At 31.2% G+C, this 17,424-nt stretch overlaps 4 protein-coding genes across 7 annotated transcripts; 3 read left to right on the top strand and 1 right to left on the bottom strand.

The window, feature by feature from the left end:
- Nucleotides 1-1,351: 1,351 nt before the first annotated feature.
- On the top strand, nucleotides 1,352-6,607 carry Mys45A (SDA1 domain containing protein Mys45A). The gene is made up of 10 exons (XM_011140024.3): nucleotides 1,352-1,537; nucleotides 1,638-1,733; nucleotides 1,846-1,950; nucleotides 4,000-4,098; nucleotides 4,193-4,708; nucleotides 4,788-5,022; nucleotides 5,098-5,233; nucleotides 5,309-5,615; nucleotides 5,707-6,318; nucleotides 6,388-6,607. Exons 2-10 carry the CDS (start codon nucleotides 1,647-1,649, stop codon nucleotides 6,586-6,588), a joined length of 2,298 nt encoding a protein of 765 aa, XP_011138326.1. The 5' UTR covers nucleotides 1,352-1,537; nucleotides 1,638-1,646; the 3' UTR covers nucleotides 6,589-6,607.
- Nucleotides 1,958-3,502, top strand: Orc5 (origin recognition complex subunit 5). The gene has a single exon (XM_019841088.1). It carries the CDS (start codon nucleotides 2,135-2,137, stop codon nucleotides 3,446-3,448), a length of 1,314 nt encoding a protein of 437 aa, XP_019696647.1. The 5' UTR covers nucleotides 1,958-2,134; the 3' UTR covers nucleotides 3,449-3,502.
- Nucleotides 6,608-6,716: 109 nt separating the features above from the next.
- Nucleotides 6,717-10,501, top strand: CCT1 (chaperonin containing TCP1 subunit 1). Its single transcript, XM_011140023.3, has 10 exons — nucleotides 6,717-7,009; nucleotides 7,930-8,015; nucleotides 8,098-8,226; nucleotides 8,316-8,413; nucleotides 8,583-8,693; nucleotides 8,786-9,191; nucleotides 9,258-9,460; nucleotides 9,568-9,760; nucleotides 9,837-10,000; nucleotides 10,091-10,501. The coding sequence occupies exons 1-10, from the start codon at nucleotides 6,937-6,939 to the stop codon at nucleotides 10,299-10,301; spliced, it is 1,674 nt and encodes a 557-aa protein (XP_011138325.1). The 5' UTR covers nucleotides 6,717-6,936; the 3' UTR covers nucleotides 10,302-10,501.
- Nucleotides 10,502-12,633: 2,132 nt separating this feature from the next.
- On the bottom strand, nucleotides 12,634-16,972 carry vtd (RAD21 cohesin complex component verthandi). Of its 4 annotated transcripts, none has more exons than XM_011140019.3 (14): nucleotides 16,907-16,972; nucleotides 16,553-16,825; nucleotides 16,190-16,359; nucleotides 15,706-15,935; nucleotides 15,399-15,582; nucleotides 15,112-15,271; nucleotides 14,832-15,024; nucleotides 14,421-14,644; nucleotides 14,127-14,347; nucleotides 13,846-14,031; nucleotides 13,343-13,729; nucleotides 13,116-13,250; nucleotides 12,851-13,006; nucleotides 12,634-12,761 (listed from the first exon to the last, which is right to left on the bottom strand). In XM_011140019.3, the coding sequence occupies exons 3-14, from the start codon at nucleotides 16,331-16,333 to the stop codon at nucleotides 12,636-12,638; spliced, it is 2,346 nt and encodes a 781-aa protein (XP_011138321.1). In that variant the 5' UTR covers nucleotides 16,334-16,359; nucleotides 16,553-16,825; nucleotides 16,907-16,972; the 3' UTR covers nucleotides 12,634-12,635. The 4 variants fall into 4 exon arrangements, with proteins under 4 accessions (XP_011138321.1, XP_011138322.1, XP_011138319.1 ...); XM_011140020.2 differs by having other exon boundaries at nucleotides 16,926-16,955; XM_011140017.3 differs by having other exon boundaries at nucleotides 16,550-16,919.
- Nucleotides 16,973-17,424: the final 452 nt, after the last annotated feature.

Genomic DNA, 17,424 nt, shown 5'->3' with positions numbered 1-17,424 from the left:
CTAACCAATGAACATCTCGCAAACAAAAACATTCTAGACGATCCGTCATGCCCATGTGGAGCATTGTTCAGAGTTCGGAGCATTTGTTTTTCCACTGTACTAATCATAGGCCGCGTTCAGCAGAAAAAGCTCCTTACTAAGGCTAATATTATATTTGTCGACAATCTTTTCGAATACGTTGATTGGTTAACAAATATAATATTTCTAGGGTTGCTCTGCGTACGCCAATCAATGTATCCGAAAAGCTTGTCGTACGACACATGTAATATTAGCCTAAGCGCTTAGTGATTATTATCTATGATCGGAGTATTCTTTTAGATCTTTAACAAATCCAGGAGAATGAACCAATCAGAAACGATAATCACTAAGCGCTTAGTAAGCAGCTTTTTCTGCTGAACGCGGCCATTGCGTCGCTAGTGATAAGTTGCGACTGGAACTTTACAAACTTGGCATCTCTCCTTCCAGTAACATTACAGATATTGCTTTCTCAAATAACTCCAGAGTATTTTTTATTCTGGTAAAGTTTCTTAATAATATAAAAAAAAACGATACAACATAACAGAGCTTTCCTTTACCATTATCACTATCATTAGTCTTAAATAACTAATAAAGACTGCGTTCCGAAATTCAGTGCCAGTACTGAAAATACATAGTTTGTGTCACGTATACCATAGAATTTCAGTGCTGGCAGTGAATATCGAAACGCAGCTAAAGTCTCACCAAGAAAATTTCACCAATAAGACTGGCTAATGGAATACCTAGTTCCGGGCCAATTGTGAAGAAGAAGAAGGGCCAGAGCACAGACTTCTGCATAACACATACTACACAACGCATAAGAGAATCAACCAATCAGAGTTCTTCATTTCTGTTCTGAGGAGGGAAATGAAGAAAACTAAAGCCAGCGGCACACGGTGCTTGTTTTCGTGCTGGATGAAAATACTACGTCCTGATTGGTACATTTCCGAAGATGGATGGAAATGCACCAATTAGAACGCGGTATTTTCATCCATCAAGCAATCCAGCACGAAAACAAGCATCGTGTGCCGCTGGCTTAATTGGTTTAAAGTCAGCGACACACGGTGCTTGTTTTCATGCTGGATTGCTTGCTGGATGAAAATACTGCGTTCTGATTGGTGCATTTCCATCCATTTTCGGAAATGTACCAATCACAACGCAATATTTTCATCCAGCAAGTAATCCAGCATGAAAACAAGCACCATGTGCCGCTGGCTTTAGGCCCATTGCACAATGCCAGGCAACAAGCAATAAGAATAAAAATAGACCAATCACAATCAACTATTACAAGAATAATCTATTGTGATTGGTCTATTTTTATTCTTATTGCCTGTTGCCTGGCATTGTGCAAGGGACTTTATGCGTTATGCAGAAGTCTGTGCTCTGGTCCTAAACCTTTGGTCATTATTTTACATGTGGCGTATGAGAGATGGTTGCTTAGATAGGACGAGTTTCTAAAATAAATTGGACGTAAAAACGTACATAAATTATATAGATCCATTAGTTTAAAGTTTCATGGGACGTAAGTATAAAGATAATATATATATATATATATATATATATATCTTTTGTTCTATCTATATCTTGTTATAACTTATTTTCTAATATTTATACACTTGTAGATTGCAAAAATGGTAAGACACAACAATCAATTGCCACATAATCTTCCACAACTACAAAATCTTATCAAACGTGATCCAGAATCTTATAAAGAAGAGGTAAATTTTCAATTGTTTATCTTTTATATCATGATATTTTATTTATTGTATTATATTATCTTTTTATATGTCCATTACTTCAAAAAATATAAAAATATAATTTGTTTTACAGTTTCTGCAACAGTACCAGCATTACAAATCTACATTAGAAGTTTTTCATCTAGAACCAACACAATTTAACAAAAGTCTTGATGACTTGATAACCTTTTTAGCACAGGTTAGCATTTTTTAATTATAAAAGCATTAAGAATATACTAAGCTTGACATATTGTTCCATAAATCACAACAATATTAGTAACTTTTTTAATTTCTCATTTGAGTACTACAGTACATAATACAGTAAAAAGAACTAAAAATTCTAGTTCATTCCAACATTATTTTTAGAATCTTGAATTATAATAATGGAAAAATATTTAGAGAAGATAAGCAATAGTATTATTTGTCGCGATAATATCATAATGCAATTGTATTCTTTAATTAATGCAGAAAATGAACCATTGCCACAGAGCATATTTATATATGGTCACATGGCTACTGGAAAATCATTAATTATACAAAGTTTACTTGATCATTTGAAGTATAATATCAGCTATATTAATTGTATGGAACATTTTGGTAATAGACATATATACAATTATATATTAGATGATTTAGCAGTGGCCACAGAAAAATCAAATACTGATATACTGTCAAAGCATAATTGCGATAATATGGTAGACTTTATATACACACTCAAAAAAATTTCACATATCAATGAACGTCCAATTGTATTGGTATTTGATAAATTTCATAAAATAAGAGATTTTGATGTAACTTTTATACCAGCAATCTTAAGACTCAGAGAATTGTCTGGTATTAATTTATGTACAATCTTTATAAGTGAGATCTCATGGACAAATTTTTGCACTAAAATTAGTATGTTGGAGCCTATAAAAATATATTTTCCACAATATACAAAAGAGGAGCTGATTCATTTGTTATTATTGGATAAGCCACCAAAATACAATTCTCAATTCTATAAGAATTACTTGAATCTCTTTCTCTCTGTATATTTTCGATTTTGTAGAGATTTGAATGAGCTGCGACATATGGCTAAAATAAATTTTACTAAATATATAGAACCTATAGAAAATAAACAAATTGAACCAAATAATGCTGCTGCACTATGGCGAAATATTTCTGCTACTTTGAAATCTAATTTGGAAGTAATTTATCTCCGAGTTTCCACAGATGATCTTTTGCAGTCGAACCATCAGATATCTCGAGAGATTGAATCAACAACAAAATTAGCCTTGAGTTTCGAGCTACCGTTTTATACTAAGTACATGCTAATTGCAGCATATTTAGCTTCACATAATCTGCCAAAATATGATCAACGTATCTTCATGAAGAAGAGTAATAAAAAAAAAAAGAAAATTCGGTCGACTAAAAATATAATGGAAACAGGTTTGCAGAAGAAACCACGAGTCTTTACCATTACGAGAATGCTCGCGATCTTCTGCACTATTCTTGATGAAAAAGTAGACATTAATGCTAATCTACTAGCACAAATATCTACCATGTGTCAACTTGGCTTGTTAATTGTTACCGGAGATAGCATTTTTTACTTAGACGAACCTAAATATAAATGCAGCGCAAGTCGTGATTTTGTCACAGTTGTAGCTAAGACAGTTGGTTTTGATATAAAGAATTATTTAAGCATGGATATGAACTGAATATATATATAGAATACATATAAATCTTATATCTTTGATTACATTTGTCTTCAGTTATAATTCTACATAGTTATAGTTATTTATGTTTATTTTTAATAACATTATATAATATGTTTTTCTTTTATAAAAAAATTCACTATGTAATAGAATGCATATATCTTCATTTATTTATAAGTTTTGTATGAATTTTGTTTGATAGTTTGGGATGTGAACATTATTGTAACATAACATTAGTTTATCTTAGAATATTATAATTTTGTAAACTCATAAGAAAATCTGATTCTTTTCTAATTAAAAGTTTTATGAAAATAAATATCGTTTTTTTTTTCATTCACATCTTTCATTTATCAATCTAATTGAACAATAATACTGTTCTTAATTTTGCATGTGCAAGTATTGTATAATAATTTATATTAATTCTCTTCATAGTCACTATATATTTTTACAACATTAGATACACACATATCTATATGTGTACGTACGCGCGCTTGCGTGTATGTGCGTTAAATATAAGCTAAAAATAAAGTTTGTTTATTTTTTGCATATTACAGGTAGCTCATTGTTATATTGAGGATTTAAATACGTATCCTCAAGAAATTGTTGACATATTAAGAACTCATAACACTATATTAGACAATGAAATGCGTATGGTAAGCATTATATATATTACAGTTACATTATGCGAATAAAAATATGTTTATGTATGATTATAACTTATTACTATATTTTCTATATTTTTTACAGACATTTTGCAAAGCATTGATCCAATTACGCAACAAATCCCTCTTAGAACCTACTGCTCTCCTTAGTTTATTTTTTGAACTTCTAAAATGCCAAGATAAGGCTCTAAGACAATTTCTCCAGACACATATAATTACAGATATCAAGAATATCAATATAAAGCGTAAAAATGCCAAAGTTAATACAGTGTTGCAAAATTTTATGTTTTCTATGTTAAAAGATTCTAATGCGAAAGCCGTTAAGATGTCCATAGACATTATGATAGAGTTGTATAATAAAAATGTATGGAATGATGCAAAAACTGTCAATGTTATAGCCACAGGTTGCTTTTCTAAGATAACGAAAGTAGCAGTTGCTAGTATAAAATTTTTCCTGGGACACGATTCGGAAGAAAAAGAAAGCGACGATAGTGATTCGGATAATGAACCAAATATACGAGAAGTTATAATGGCTAATAAAGTCAACAAAAAAACCAAGAAACGAGAGAAGCAACTGAAAAAAGTTAAGCAGTTATTCGTCGTAAGTTAACGATTTTCTATAGTAATATCCGTATGTTAAAATTTGTAATGATTTAAAACTTCAATTTGTATGTTTTTAGAAAGCAAAAAAGAAGAAATCTAAAGCACCACAGTACAATTTTTCAGCATTACATTTAATTCACGATCCTCAAGATTTCGCTGAAAAACTTTTCAAACAGATAGAAAAGAATAATGACAGATTTGAAATAAAATTAATGACTCTAGATATTGTCTCCAGACTTATTGGTTTGCATAATTTATTCCTCTTCAACTTTTATCCATATATACAGAGGTTTCTTCAACCACATCAACGAGGTAAGATTATCTGATCATGAAACTTTTCGTGTAGATGTCTAATTTATTTTCACATATATTTCTTTTTCTCTCCAGAAGTTACCAAGCTCTTACAGTTTATAGCTCAAGCTTCGCACGAATTAATACCACCAGATGTGCTAGAACCTGTTTTGAAGACCTTAGTCAATAATTTTGTAACAGAAAGGAATTCTGCGGATGTGATGGCTATTGGGTAACTATTTTAATGATTTATTATAAACATATTGAATCTACGTCGCTATATATATATTTAATTTTATTCATTTAGCCTAAATACCGTACGTGAGATCTGTACACGATGTCCTTTAGCCATGAACAGAGATCTGCTTGAAGATCTAACACAATACAAGCAGTATAAAGAACGTTCCGTAATGATGTCAGCGCGTTCTTTAATTGGGACGTTCAGGCGTATTATGCCTGATTTGTTACATAGAAAAGACAGAGGCCGTCCTACGGAAGTTAACATCGCAATAGAAGCTTCCAAGTACGGTGAAGTACGAGCAAGTGAGTTCGTACCTGGAGCAGATGTTTTATTCGGCAAGCATATCGAAGAAACCGATCACAGTGATAGTGAAGTAAGTAAAATATCAAATAATTTCATTAATATACATCTCGCTATTATTTCATTACATTAAAATTTGTTGATATATTTGTGTATATATGTAGGATAATGAATGGATCAACGTAAGTCATAATAGCGATGAAGAAGTCAATGACGAAAAGTCAATAGTCGATGCGGATCAATCGATAGAATCTTCTGCTAGTGATGACGATGATGATGACAACGACGATTATTACGATGACGACGATGACGACGATGATGATAAAGAACAAGGAAAAAATAACAAGAACGGCGATGATGATTTTACTTTCTATAACGAGAAGGATAGTATAAAGAATGATTGTGGAAACAATAACGAGAAAAGAGAAACTGATAAAACTTTGCGAAAGAAAAACGTTTTAACGAAGCAACAAAAAAAGGCGCGAAAATTAAAAAAGACAAAGCAGAATACAGAACAAAATACAGAGCTAATCGCTGAGAGGAAAATAAAAGCATCTTTAATATCTACAGAACGATTGTTCACGGATGAAGATTTTAGGAAAATTGATATTGCATTAGTGAAACAAGAAGTAACATATGCTAATCGTGGCGTTAAAAGAGTGCACGATCAAATCGAGACAGTGAAACAAAATGGAGAACTGGTAAAACTTTGTGACATAGAAAACATATATAAGAAACGTAAACACGATAAAGCAGCCCGATTAGAATCTGTAAAGGTTTGTAGACAATATTATATATTTTAATGAGATTTATAAAATAATGTGGTTTAAATGTTGAATTTATAGAAAGGACAAGAAGAAAGAGAAAAGTTTGGTTATAAAGACGGCCGACAAAATCCATTGTGCAGTAAAACAAATCGTGAGAAAAGAAAGGGAAAAATATTTCAGATGCTGAAACACAAATTGAAAGGAAAGGCAAAAAGATCTTTTAAGAATAAACAAATAGCTCTTAGGAATCATTTGCTGAAGCAGAGAAAAATGAGATAATTTATAATATTAATAAAATGTATAATTTATAATATTAATAAAAATCACAATTATACACATAATTATAAATGCACATTATTAAAACTAAAATGTGCTGAGAAAATTGCTGTTCTTTTGTCCAATTATTCGCCAATCGTATTTGAAGACAGAAGAGTGTGACCAATAGCGTTGCACTTGACTATAAAAGGAAATAAGAAACGAGACTGCGCATTGAGGGTCGCTAGAATCATCTCACGACAGCACGCCGCTTTTGGCCTTTCTCTCAGTTTCTTTTATCGTTGTCACGAATAACACGATTCGAGGTGTGATAAAATAATTGCGTCTCGCTGAAATAGTTACTTTATCGCAATGTCAACGGTAGCAAGTCCTTTAGCCGTTGGAGGCATTCGACAATCAGGAGCACCGGTTCGAACACAAAATGGTAAGAAAATTTGTTCACCGAGTTTGGTTATATCGTATCATGAAACTTCGAAATAGATTTTACCTTTTAAATATCATGTAAATCTTGCTCTACTCGAATACTCATTAATATACTTCATTAATATATATGATTTAGAATCGCAAATCCATCATAAACAACGGGAGTCTCGATATTATCTTTTATACATTTAGTACAAAACCACGATTTTTATGATTGTGTTAGTTTTAATATACTACTTGGTGCAAAATATTTAGTATTATATATTTATCGATTTTATTAAGTATTTCTTGTGTGTGTTATGGTTTTTATATGTCAATTAAAATTGTTTGTGTGATAAACTTTGATAGCAAATAATATAAAAGTAATATTAGTTTCTCAAAAGTTTCTCGAATCAGTTTGAGACATGTAATATCTTGTATATGTGTATACATATATATATATCATATTAACATTAGTTAAAATATGTCATTATGGGCAAGTTCAGGTGGTTGACTTCTTGGCTGTTTGAGCTAAGATCCTTGTACAAAAAAGTATAAATACTTAACATGAAAATACATTATAAAAATATGGAAGTAAAAACATACAAATTACATCTGTAGCAGGAAAAGTTTTAAGACTCATGTAATTTATTTTTTATAATGCATTATCACATCAAGTATCTATACCTTTTTGTAGAGATCTTAGCTCAAGCAGCCGAGAGGTCAACCACCTGAACTTGCATATAATGACATAATGTGTGCAAATATCTAATATGCAACTCTATTAACTACAATACTATCAGTACTGTTAAATTGTGTAGTAAAAAGTTGCATCACATATTTGTGTATATCCTATATATGTACAAAATAATATTTTTTATTGGTTTAATTTATTTCATAATTTTACATAAATATATAAAATAAATTTTATTAATATTTTAGTCATGGCTGCCTGTGCTATCGCTAATATAGTTAAAAGTTCTTTGGGCCCAGTTGGTTTGGATAAGATGTTAGTTGATGATATTGGTGTATGTAATCAACTTTTTTAATCTTTTATAATATATTAAATATGAAAATCATTTGGGACAAGATATATTATTTCTTTCTTAGGATGTTACTGTTACTAATGATGGAGCAACTATCTTGCGTTTATTAGAAGTTGAACATCCAGCTGCACGAGTTTTGGTTGAATTAGCACAATTACAAGATGAAGAAGTTGGAGATGGAACTACTTCAGTTGTAAGTGATGTATTTGTACATATAATATATTATCTAAGATAAAAGATGAGATAGTCTATTTAATTCAATAATTTTTTTACATATACTAGGTGATAGTAGCAGCTGAACTCTTGAAAAATGCAGATGAGCTTGTAAAGCAAAAGATTCATCCAACCTCAGTAATTAGTGGATATAGACTTGCTTGCAAGTAAGTATCCAATTGTATATTTTTTAAATCAGAATTACCTTCAATATTAAGGTACTTTGTTAATTATAATTTAAATTTGTTTATCAAATTACTAATAAAATATTTCACATACAATAATATGAAAGGAAATATTTTAATGTAATTTATAAAATCAATTTTTTATTTTTAGAGAAGCATGCAAATATATTCAAGAACATTTAACTGTTAATGTGGACGAACTTGGACGAGATTGCTTAGTTAATGTTGCAAAAACATCTATGTCTAGCAAAATTATTGGAGCGTATCCTTTTTACTTTGTTAAAATATCTAAATAATTCTTTCCTCCTGCTATATAATAATTTGTATAAAATATTTCCTATAATTATTGATTAGTGATGCCAATTTCTTCGGAAATATAGTAGTTGATGCTGCTAATGCGGTGAAAATCAGTGATGCCAAGGGAGGTTATCTGTATCCTATTAAAGCAGTCAATGTTTTGAAGGCTCATGGAAAAAGCGTCCGGGAATCAGTTTTGGTCCAAGGATATGCTCTAAATTGTACTGTTGCTTCCCAAGCGATGCCGAAGAGGATAGTAAATGCAAAGATTGCATGTTTGGACTTTTCGTTACAAAAAGCGAAGATGAAAATGGGCGTTGAAGTACTTATTACAGATCCCGAAAAATTGGAGGCTGTTCGTCAACGCGAAGCAGATATCACTAAGGAACGCATTCAAAAGATTCTTGCTGCTGGAGCCAATGTGATTCTTTTATCTGGTGGCATTGACGACTTATGCTTGAAGGTACAGCTACAAATTTGATCCAATTATTTCAAGAAGTAAACAATATCGACTTTTATATTTTCACAGTATTTCGTTGAAGTTAAGGCTATGGCAGTGCGTAGATGCAAAAAGTCTGACTTGAAAAGAATCGCTAAAGCTACAGGTGCGCAATTCCTCACTTCACTGACTAATATGGAAGGAGAGGAAAGTTTCGACACCAATTTCCTAGGAGAAGCTGTAGAAATAGTGCAAGAAATGATATGCGACGACGAGCTTATTCTTATCAAAGGGTATGACATTATTATTACAAAATGAGCCATAAATAAAATTTGGCTGCGATAATTAATATTATGAAAATTAATTGAAAATCATAATAAATCAATTCTTTAACTTTAAGTCCTAAGGCGCGTACGGCTAGTTCCATTATTTTACGTGGACCAAATGATTATTATTGCGATGAAATGGAGCGTTCCATACATGATGCATTATGTGTTGTCAAAAGAGTCTTGGAAAGCAAAAGTGTCGTTGCGGGTGGAGGTTGCGTAGAGGCTGCGCTCTCTATATATTTGGAGAACTTTGCGACATCATTGGTATTGAATTTCATACTTTTTATACTCTGTTCTCTTATATTAAAAATAAAATATTTACCATATCTCTAAATTACAGAGTTCTCGAGAACAACTTGCTATAGCGGAATTTGCAAGATCTTTACTAATTATACCGAAAACGTTAGCCGTAAACGCTGCGCAAGATGCAACCGACCTAGTCGCTAAACTTCGAGCTTATCATAATTCCAGTATAACGAAATCAGATCTTGCAGATTTAAAATGGTAATATGTATATTTTTTATATTTTTAAAATAACTTTTATATACTTATAATAGGTAAAAAATTATATGGATCTATTAATATTCTTTATAGGGTGGGTCTTGATTTGCTAGTAGGAAATATAAGAGATAACAAGAAAGCTGGTGTGTTAGAACCTGCAATTTCGAAAATTAAATCTTTGAAATTTGCTACTGAAGCGGCCATAACTATTCTTCGAATCGATGACATGATTAAATTGGATCCTGAGCGACCAAAAACTAAATCATATCAAGATGCCATGGAGGCCGGCGAATTGGAAGATTAATATTAAAATGCATTTATGCTAAAGTGCGATATGTTTATAAGAGAAAAATGTAAAAGATTTATAAATCTTTCACACTGCATATACGAAATATACGTCACGAGATAATCAGATTAATTAATGATACCAACATTTGCAACTAACTGCTCGTATATCATATATAATTTCACTTTATGTTGATGTAAACTATCGCTATCTAAAAATGGAAAATAAAGCTTTTTCATATAATATAACGTTGTGCATTTTTATATTCTGACATAACATCATAAGAGAAGTTTGGAAAAGATAATTTTGTGTGTATGTGTATGCGCACGCATGTATTGATGTGAAATAATCGAGTTTTTAAAAAAGGAAGTTATTAAATTCGCCTCCTGGGTCTATATGAATATTTTTTTATGTTTAAATTAATATTGTCATTAATATAACCATGATATTTACAGTACATTAATAATGCATATTTAATGATAATTATATGCAAATCTTCAGAAATGCGCGCGTTATGATAAATTATTTAACAATAAGATATACATTAAATCACGCATGTAATATTGTAATTTTCGTTAAAAAAAGATATATATAAGCAGTGAATAAGCCAATCATTGTTACACAATACATAATAAATTTATAAAATTGAATGTAATTTATTTGTAAATTGAAATTTACAAATAAATTTAATACGTGGAAATAAAATAACATACTACAAGATACAATAGTTCTGAGTTTAAATGTTTTTTTTTTTTAGCATAGTGCATATAAAGAAACAAAAAACAGAAATTACAGAGAGATATTTTAGTGTTAATTAATAAATTATAATGTAGTAATATATATATAAACAACAGTTCATTAATGGAAAATAAAGGAATAACAGTTTTAAGTATTATACGATATGCATGTTCATAAGATTTAATATCATTTATAAACAAATGTTATAAATGATATTTATTTCCCGAATAGGTAATAATTCGTTAAATAGTAATGATGTTATTTACAATGTTTACTTGATTTTGTAGTTGACTGATTTTTTTAAATTTCATGACGCATTATTAAATTACTTATTATTATACTTTAACGATTAGTTTCATTTCGATTATAGTATGTTTATTTACAATGCAAACTTATGATTTTATTGCAAAATTTTTATGGTAAACGGCCCGTTTGCTAAAATATAATTTTTCTTTTCGTTTTTTGTAACATTCTTATATTCCATTAAACTAGACATACAAATACAATAAATCATTAAATGATTTTCTCTGGAATTATAGTACATACTACTTTCTTTCAGAAAATAGTTAGCACCATAATTAAATTATTTGTAACCTAGCTATTTGATAATAATTTTTATTTACTGCAAATATATTATTATTATTATCATTATTATTAAAGAACAAAATTTAACATCATTTTCATAAAATTGACTTTGCAATTGTAAGTAAAATATTGTTAACAAAATTGTTATATTTGTCATGTACATTATTTTTGTATCATAACATAGTTATAAAAGACGTATTTATATAATATAGATAATATTTATATATTATATAAATATAAAGAAAATGGATATGAATGAAAGTGGAAAACATATCGCCTGATAATATAAAAATAATACATAAAATTATTATTCACAAATATATAATTTGACTTTTCCATTAATAACTGTTTTGTTACAAATAAATGTATATATAAGTACTATAAGTAAATTTCTGAGTTAGTTTCTGTACCTTATAAATTAATAATCTAGAAATATGCATTAACTGCATTAACGTTCTATTATTATATATTTATCTTAATGAAAATTATTAGTTATCAAAATTTAGTAAGCTGTATCAATAATATACTTGTGATTTTGGACCTTCTTGTAATGTAAATTTAAGAAGTCAGTAATGATAAATACGCATATGCGCATTGTAAAATATTTCTTAACTATTTACTCATTCTTTTTATATACAAACCCTGTATGGCTTGATGAACGATGTATTAAATTTGATAAACTTTCGTAGGAACAGAAATTTAGCAAGGTTACTAAGACTATGGAAAAACAAAGTCAATGCAGTATGAAAAGGAAATACAATATGATTAACATTACAGTGATTTTAGTACATAATAAGTACTGCTTAAGACAAAGGATTCAAAACAATATTACGAAATATCTTTACAAATTTATAGCAAAAAGTAAACTTCATATATTAATTTCATTAATTCATATATTAATAAAACGATTTTCTTTAATAAAATAAAGAAAGAAACGTGCATAATTGTTATTTTTGATATTTTTTGTATGGATGAAATGTTTTTCTTCTTTGTTCATGTTCAAAATTATATAATTGAGATTGAATACCTTTATAATGCAGGATTTTCGAATTTTGGTCCTTTTGTAACTGTAATCTCAGCATATGAATATTCTTGGTTGAGTTCTAGTACTTGAAACTTTTTCAGAACTAACAGTGTATAAAATTTCTGTGCAACCTATAAATAACAGAATATGATAAAATTTGTTTTTAATATAAAATTCTAAAAAAAAGTTAACATTAAATATTATTTTTTAGACTACTAACCTGTTTGCGGTTATTCTTAAATGCCATTTCTGATAGTGTTAACTTATCTTTGGTATCTAGTTTGCTCTTAATAACATGATACATATGCGCTGCTCTCTTGTTGAGAACACGTTCTTCGAATTGTTCATAGGTCTCATCCACTTGCTGCTCTTCTTGCTAAAAATATATAGTATTGTTAATAAATTTTCTCATAAATATCTTAAAAAATCAGGATATAATTACATATAAATAATATAGAATAAAGAAACAATTTATATATAATTACAGGTCCTACGGACGGTGGGAACTCATAATCTTCATGATTCCAGGGTGTAGCGGGTCCTCTCTCAGAAATTGCACCCGGTGTATGTGCCGGAGGATGATGTTCATCATACCCCATATACGAAACTTGTGGTTGCGCCTGTTGAAATTTTCAAAATAGATCATAGAATTACTACTGAAAATGCAATACGAATATGTTTTATATACAATAAGGCGGATGTTTCAACTCACTTGATCATAACCCATGTTTTCCATTTGAGGCATATCGGATGGTTGTACGGTAGCGGTGGCTTCTTGTGCCGGTACTTGTGATACTTGCAATTCTTCATTTGTGCTGAGTATCGAGTTAACTTCAGCCGGCATGATTTGTTGTATTTCTGAGGTGAGCAACGGTGCTTCAGAAGTCGGTGGTATCACCTCTGGTGTCTCCACGGAAGGCACAATGCTAATGTCGGAAACTGATGGTTCCACTGGTAAAGGTACTTCGGCTGGAACAGGCGACTCCGAAGATGGAAGACTTTGTTGCGGGATTATGCTTGGTACTTCTACTGTCTCTTTTATTGACGATTGATTAACTTCTGCTGGAGGTGGTTGAGGTGGTGGTGGAGGAGGCCTTATCTACATAAAGTAATATTAATTGTATCATAATATTTCATAAAAATGTATTTCGCTGAGTCCGTTTTATTTTTCTTGTTAATAATGCACTTTTTTCTAAAATATTCTTTATAACTAACCTCATCATCCTGCGGTGCTTTTCGTTTCCGTCCCATACGTTTATTGAGAACGCTTTGATCATAATTAGATGTTTCTGCTTCTGGAGCATCTCTCATTTGTTCCAAAGGCATACTGTCTTCCTCAGTTACTAGTCGCCCAAAGTCTTCATGATCATATGACTTACTAGTTAGGTGTCTTTGATAATTCTATTTGAATAATATTAAATTAGAACATTGTGTCTTTCTAAATATAACAATTTTAATTGTTAGTCAAACGAGTATAAGACGTAAAATTATCTTACTTTAAAGAGAACACGAGCTGGGATCGGCCTTCCCGGCAGAGCAAAGAGCTTTTCTACACCGCCTGTTTCCTTCCAGTGCATTAATCTTTTTGTTGGTGGCGCCAGGTCCAACGTCGTAATGATGTCAGTAGTATCTGACAATTGTGCCTTCATTTCTTCACCAGAAATATTTTTTACTTCGTCGACAATGAGTTTACGTTTACGCTTAGCTTTCGTAAAACCTAAAAGACAGATATCTACTTATTAGTTACAAAAAATAAATTATATGAATGTTAGAGTATAACATAATTTTACCTTTTAAAGCAGATGCGTCAATCGGAGCTAATGCAAAGCTTTCTTCTTCGTCATGTAACAATGTGGTTTGATCTTGTAATGGTGGTGGTTCTTCTATGTTGTCAATAACGTGTTCCTCCGGAATAGCTGGTGGAGCTGGTGTGAAACGACGACTGGCGACGCTTATTCTTCCTTCAATTTCTTCTCCAGCTGTCACTGGTGTAGTTGGTCTAGAGCCGTCAGAGCTGTGCACAACATATTCAATAGTTTAGTAAAATACCAACATTTTTCACATAGACTATGTTTGGATATTCATTACCAGTATTAAAGGTACATAGTTTGTGTCATATATACTATAGATTTTCAGTGCTGGCAGTAAATATCAATATGCAACTATAGTAAATATGTACAAATAAAAGCAATAATAAATACCTCATGCCTCCTATTGGAGATGCAGGTCCACCAAAATGATCACCCATATCTTCATCAGATTCATCGTGAACAGAAGCAGCAGTACCCGGAGCTGCACCTGTTTCTTGCTGTTCAGTTATTGAACTAACTTCAGGTACAGGTACTTCACCCATTGGAGCTTCATCAAATAAACCACCTTCAAAAAGACCACCCGCTGAAAAATGAAATTATTGCCAAATTATTTCTCTTTTTATTTATCTTCAGATTTAGTTATTAAAATAGTAAATTGCTTTCATCATACATATGATATCCTGGCCAAGATGACCGCCAAAACCATCATCTCTAATGGGTGTATCTATATCCATAGGTTGAGTTGTGGATGATGTACCTGCTATTGGCTCTTTCTCTTTTTGTTCTATTGCTGTTTCTATTCCTGGTCCATCACTGAACAACATGTGACTCTAAAACAAAACCCAGAAAAAATAATAAAACAAAGAAATATAAGTTATAGGCTGTAAAAGTTTTATTTGTTTGCAGATTTTATAAAATAAAATCAAATACAATCGAACATATTTCATATATAAATACCTGATCTAATGAAGGCTCCATAGTACTCCCATGTCTTAGTAACTCTGGTGGTTCTGCATCAAAACTCATATCACCAAAACCTTGATCATGTGTGACTAAAGATAAACTGCCATAATCTTCTCTCATTGTTATTTCTTCTGCTCTAGATTGATTTAAACTAAATTGGGCTTCAATATCAACATCTCTGAAAGGAAGATAGTGATTAATATAAAAAGAAAGACATAATGCCATGATTTATAATGCAATAATTAATATATAAAGGAAAATACAAATATAACTTTGAAACATATATTAACAGTGTCCTTACTTAAGCTCAGGCATAGCAGTATCAAAATCATGAAATACTTCTGGTAAAGTAATAGCAGTTACAGCTGCTTCCCTGTGTTCTTCAGGCAGGTCTACCATTCCTGGCCTAAAAGCCATTTTGATTTTTACAAAAGCCTCATTGCAGTCAGCTAACAAATATTTGGCTTTTCTTGAATAAATTCGTACTACTCCCAATAGTAGGTGACCAGATGTTCTCAAAGCCATTTTAACCTATTACAATTTTTAGAAATAATATGGTAAAAAAACAAACATTTAACAAATAAACAAACAAACAAATAGACAAACAGACAGACAGATAGATAAATAGACAGACAGACAGACAGACAGACAAAGAGAGAAAGAGAGAGAGAGAGAGAGAGAGAGAGAGAGAGAGAGAGAGAGAGAGAGAGAGAGAGAAAGGGAGAGAGGGAGAGATAGAGACAGATAGAGGAAGAAGTCTTATAAATTCTCAAAATGACATTTACCTTTGGTTGTAATATACCATCCACTGATTTTTCTATATTGGTTTCAAATACATGTGCTTTTGTTAATTTTTTGTCCCAATGAGCAGCTAACCATATACGAGCTAAAGGCCCTTTTTTGGCCAACACAAAATGTGCATAAAACATGATTCGTATATTCTTCTAGCTTTAATCTAAAAAGAAATTAAATTCAGTTGATGAGTTAATTGATATAAATTATAAGTCGAACATAACAAAGGTAAGCATGATTAAATATTAGAAGTATACTTAATATATTTTTCTTTAACTAGCTTGACAACATGTCTATGAAATAATAAAATTTTTTTAGTAATATTTTAATGTGCTTGGTATGAAATAACGAACCACCTCATGAAATTTATTATCAGTTCAGCTGAGTTGCACATATATTGACATATTATTCAACACATAAAACGCACAGCACAATCAACAATGAATACTGTCCAATGTGTGAAAATGTCAACATCAACGCACAAGATGGCGTTTCCGTCTATAGTTTTGGCGGTTACAAGATAGCGTTAAATTTCCGACACCAGTTCCGTTATGATACGTAATGCGAGTTGCCGTAATAATGTTCTGTTGTTAGAATGTATAAAGCCGCAGCATATTTTACATAGACACCTGCGAACATGTGATTTTCTCGGTCATTAACACATACGATATCCCACTCCCAAATTGTTTCAACGCATCCTCGAAACTAACCACGAATGCACGCACTCACTTGACTTAGGCCGCATTCCGAAATTCACTGCCAGTACTGAAAATACATATGGTCTGTTCTTTTTAGCAGCACTACTGAACTGGTGCAATAAGTTAAAGTGAGAAAAAATATAGTTGTCTCATTCTAACTTATTGCACTGGTTTCGCAGTGCAGCTAAAAAGAACAGACCAATAGATTCACCGTTAAATCATCGTTCCGAAACTTGATCCATGTTGACTCCTTCCTTCTTTCAATAGATGGCTCTGGGCTTGTGGGAATATAGCGCTTGTACTAATTACGTGCTCTTAGGAATTCATGAACACACAGCCATATAGTATAAACCAAACTTTATTATAAAACGAACATTAATATTGCACTGTTACAAATTGTTGTTGTTGGAGGTGACGACTTTCGACTTCTGTCTCGGGAAGCTGTTGATAGTCTTCTTTTTCTTACACCGGAAACTTCTTTCTCATTCGTCGCACGCTACGGTTGACGCCATCTGTAATGTCACTAAGGT

Source organism: Harpegnathos saltator, unplaced genomic scaffold (genome assembly GCF_003227715.2).
Source record: "Harpegnathos saltator strain DR-91 unplaced genomic scaffold, Hsal_v8.6 scaffold441, whole genome shotgun sequence".
Taxonomy (NCBI): Eukaryota; Metazoa; Arthropoda; class Insecta; order Hymenoptera; family Formicidae; genus Harpegnathos; species Harpegnathos saltator.
The sequence above is the reverse complement of the archived record's forward strand: the minus strand, read 5'-3'. Positions and strand labels throughout refer to the sequence as shown.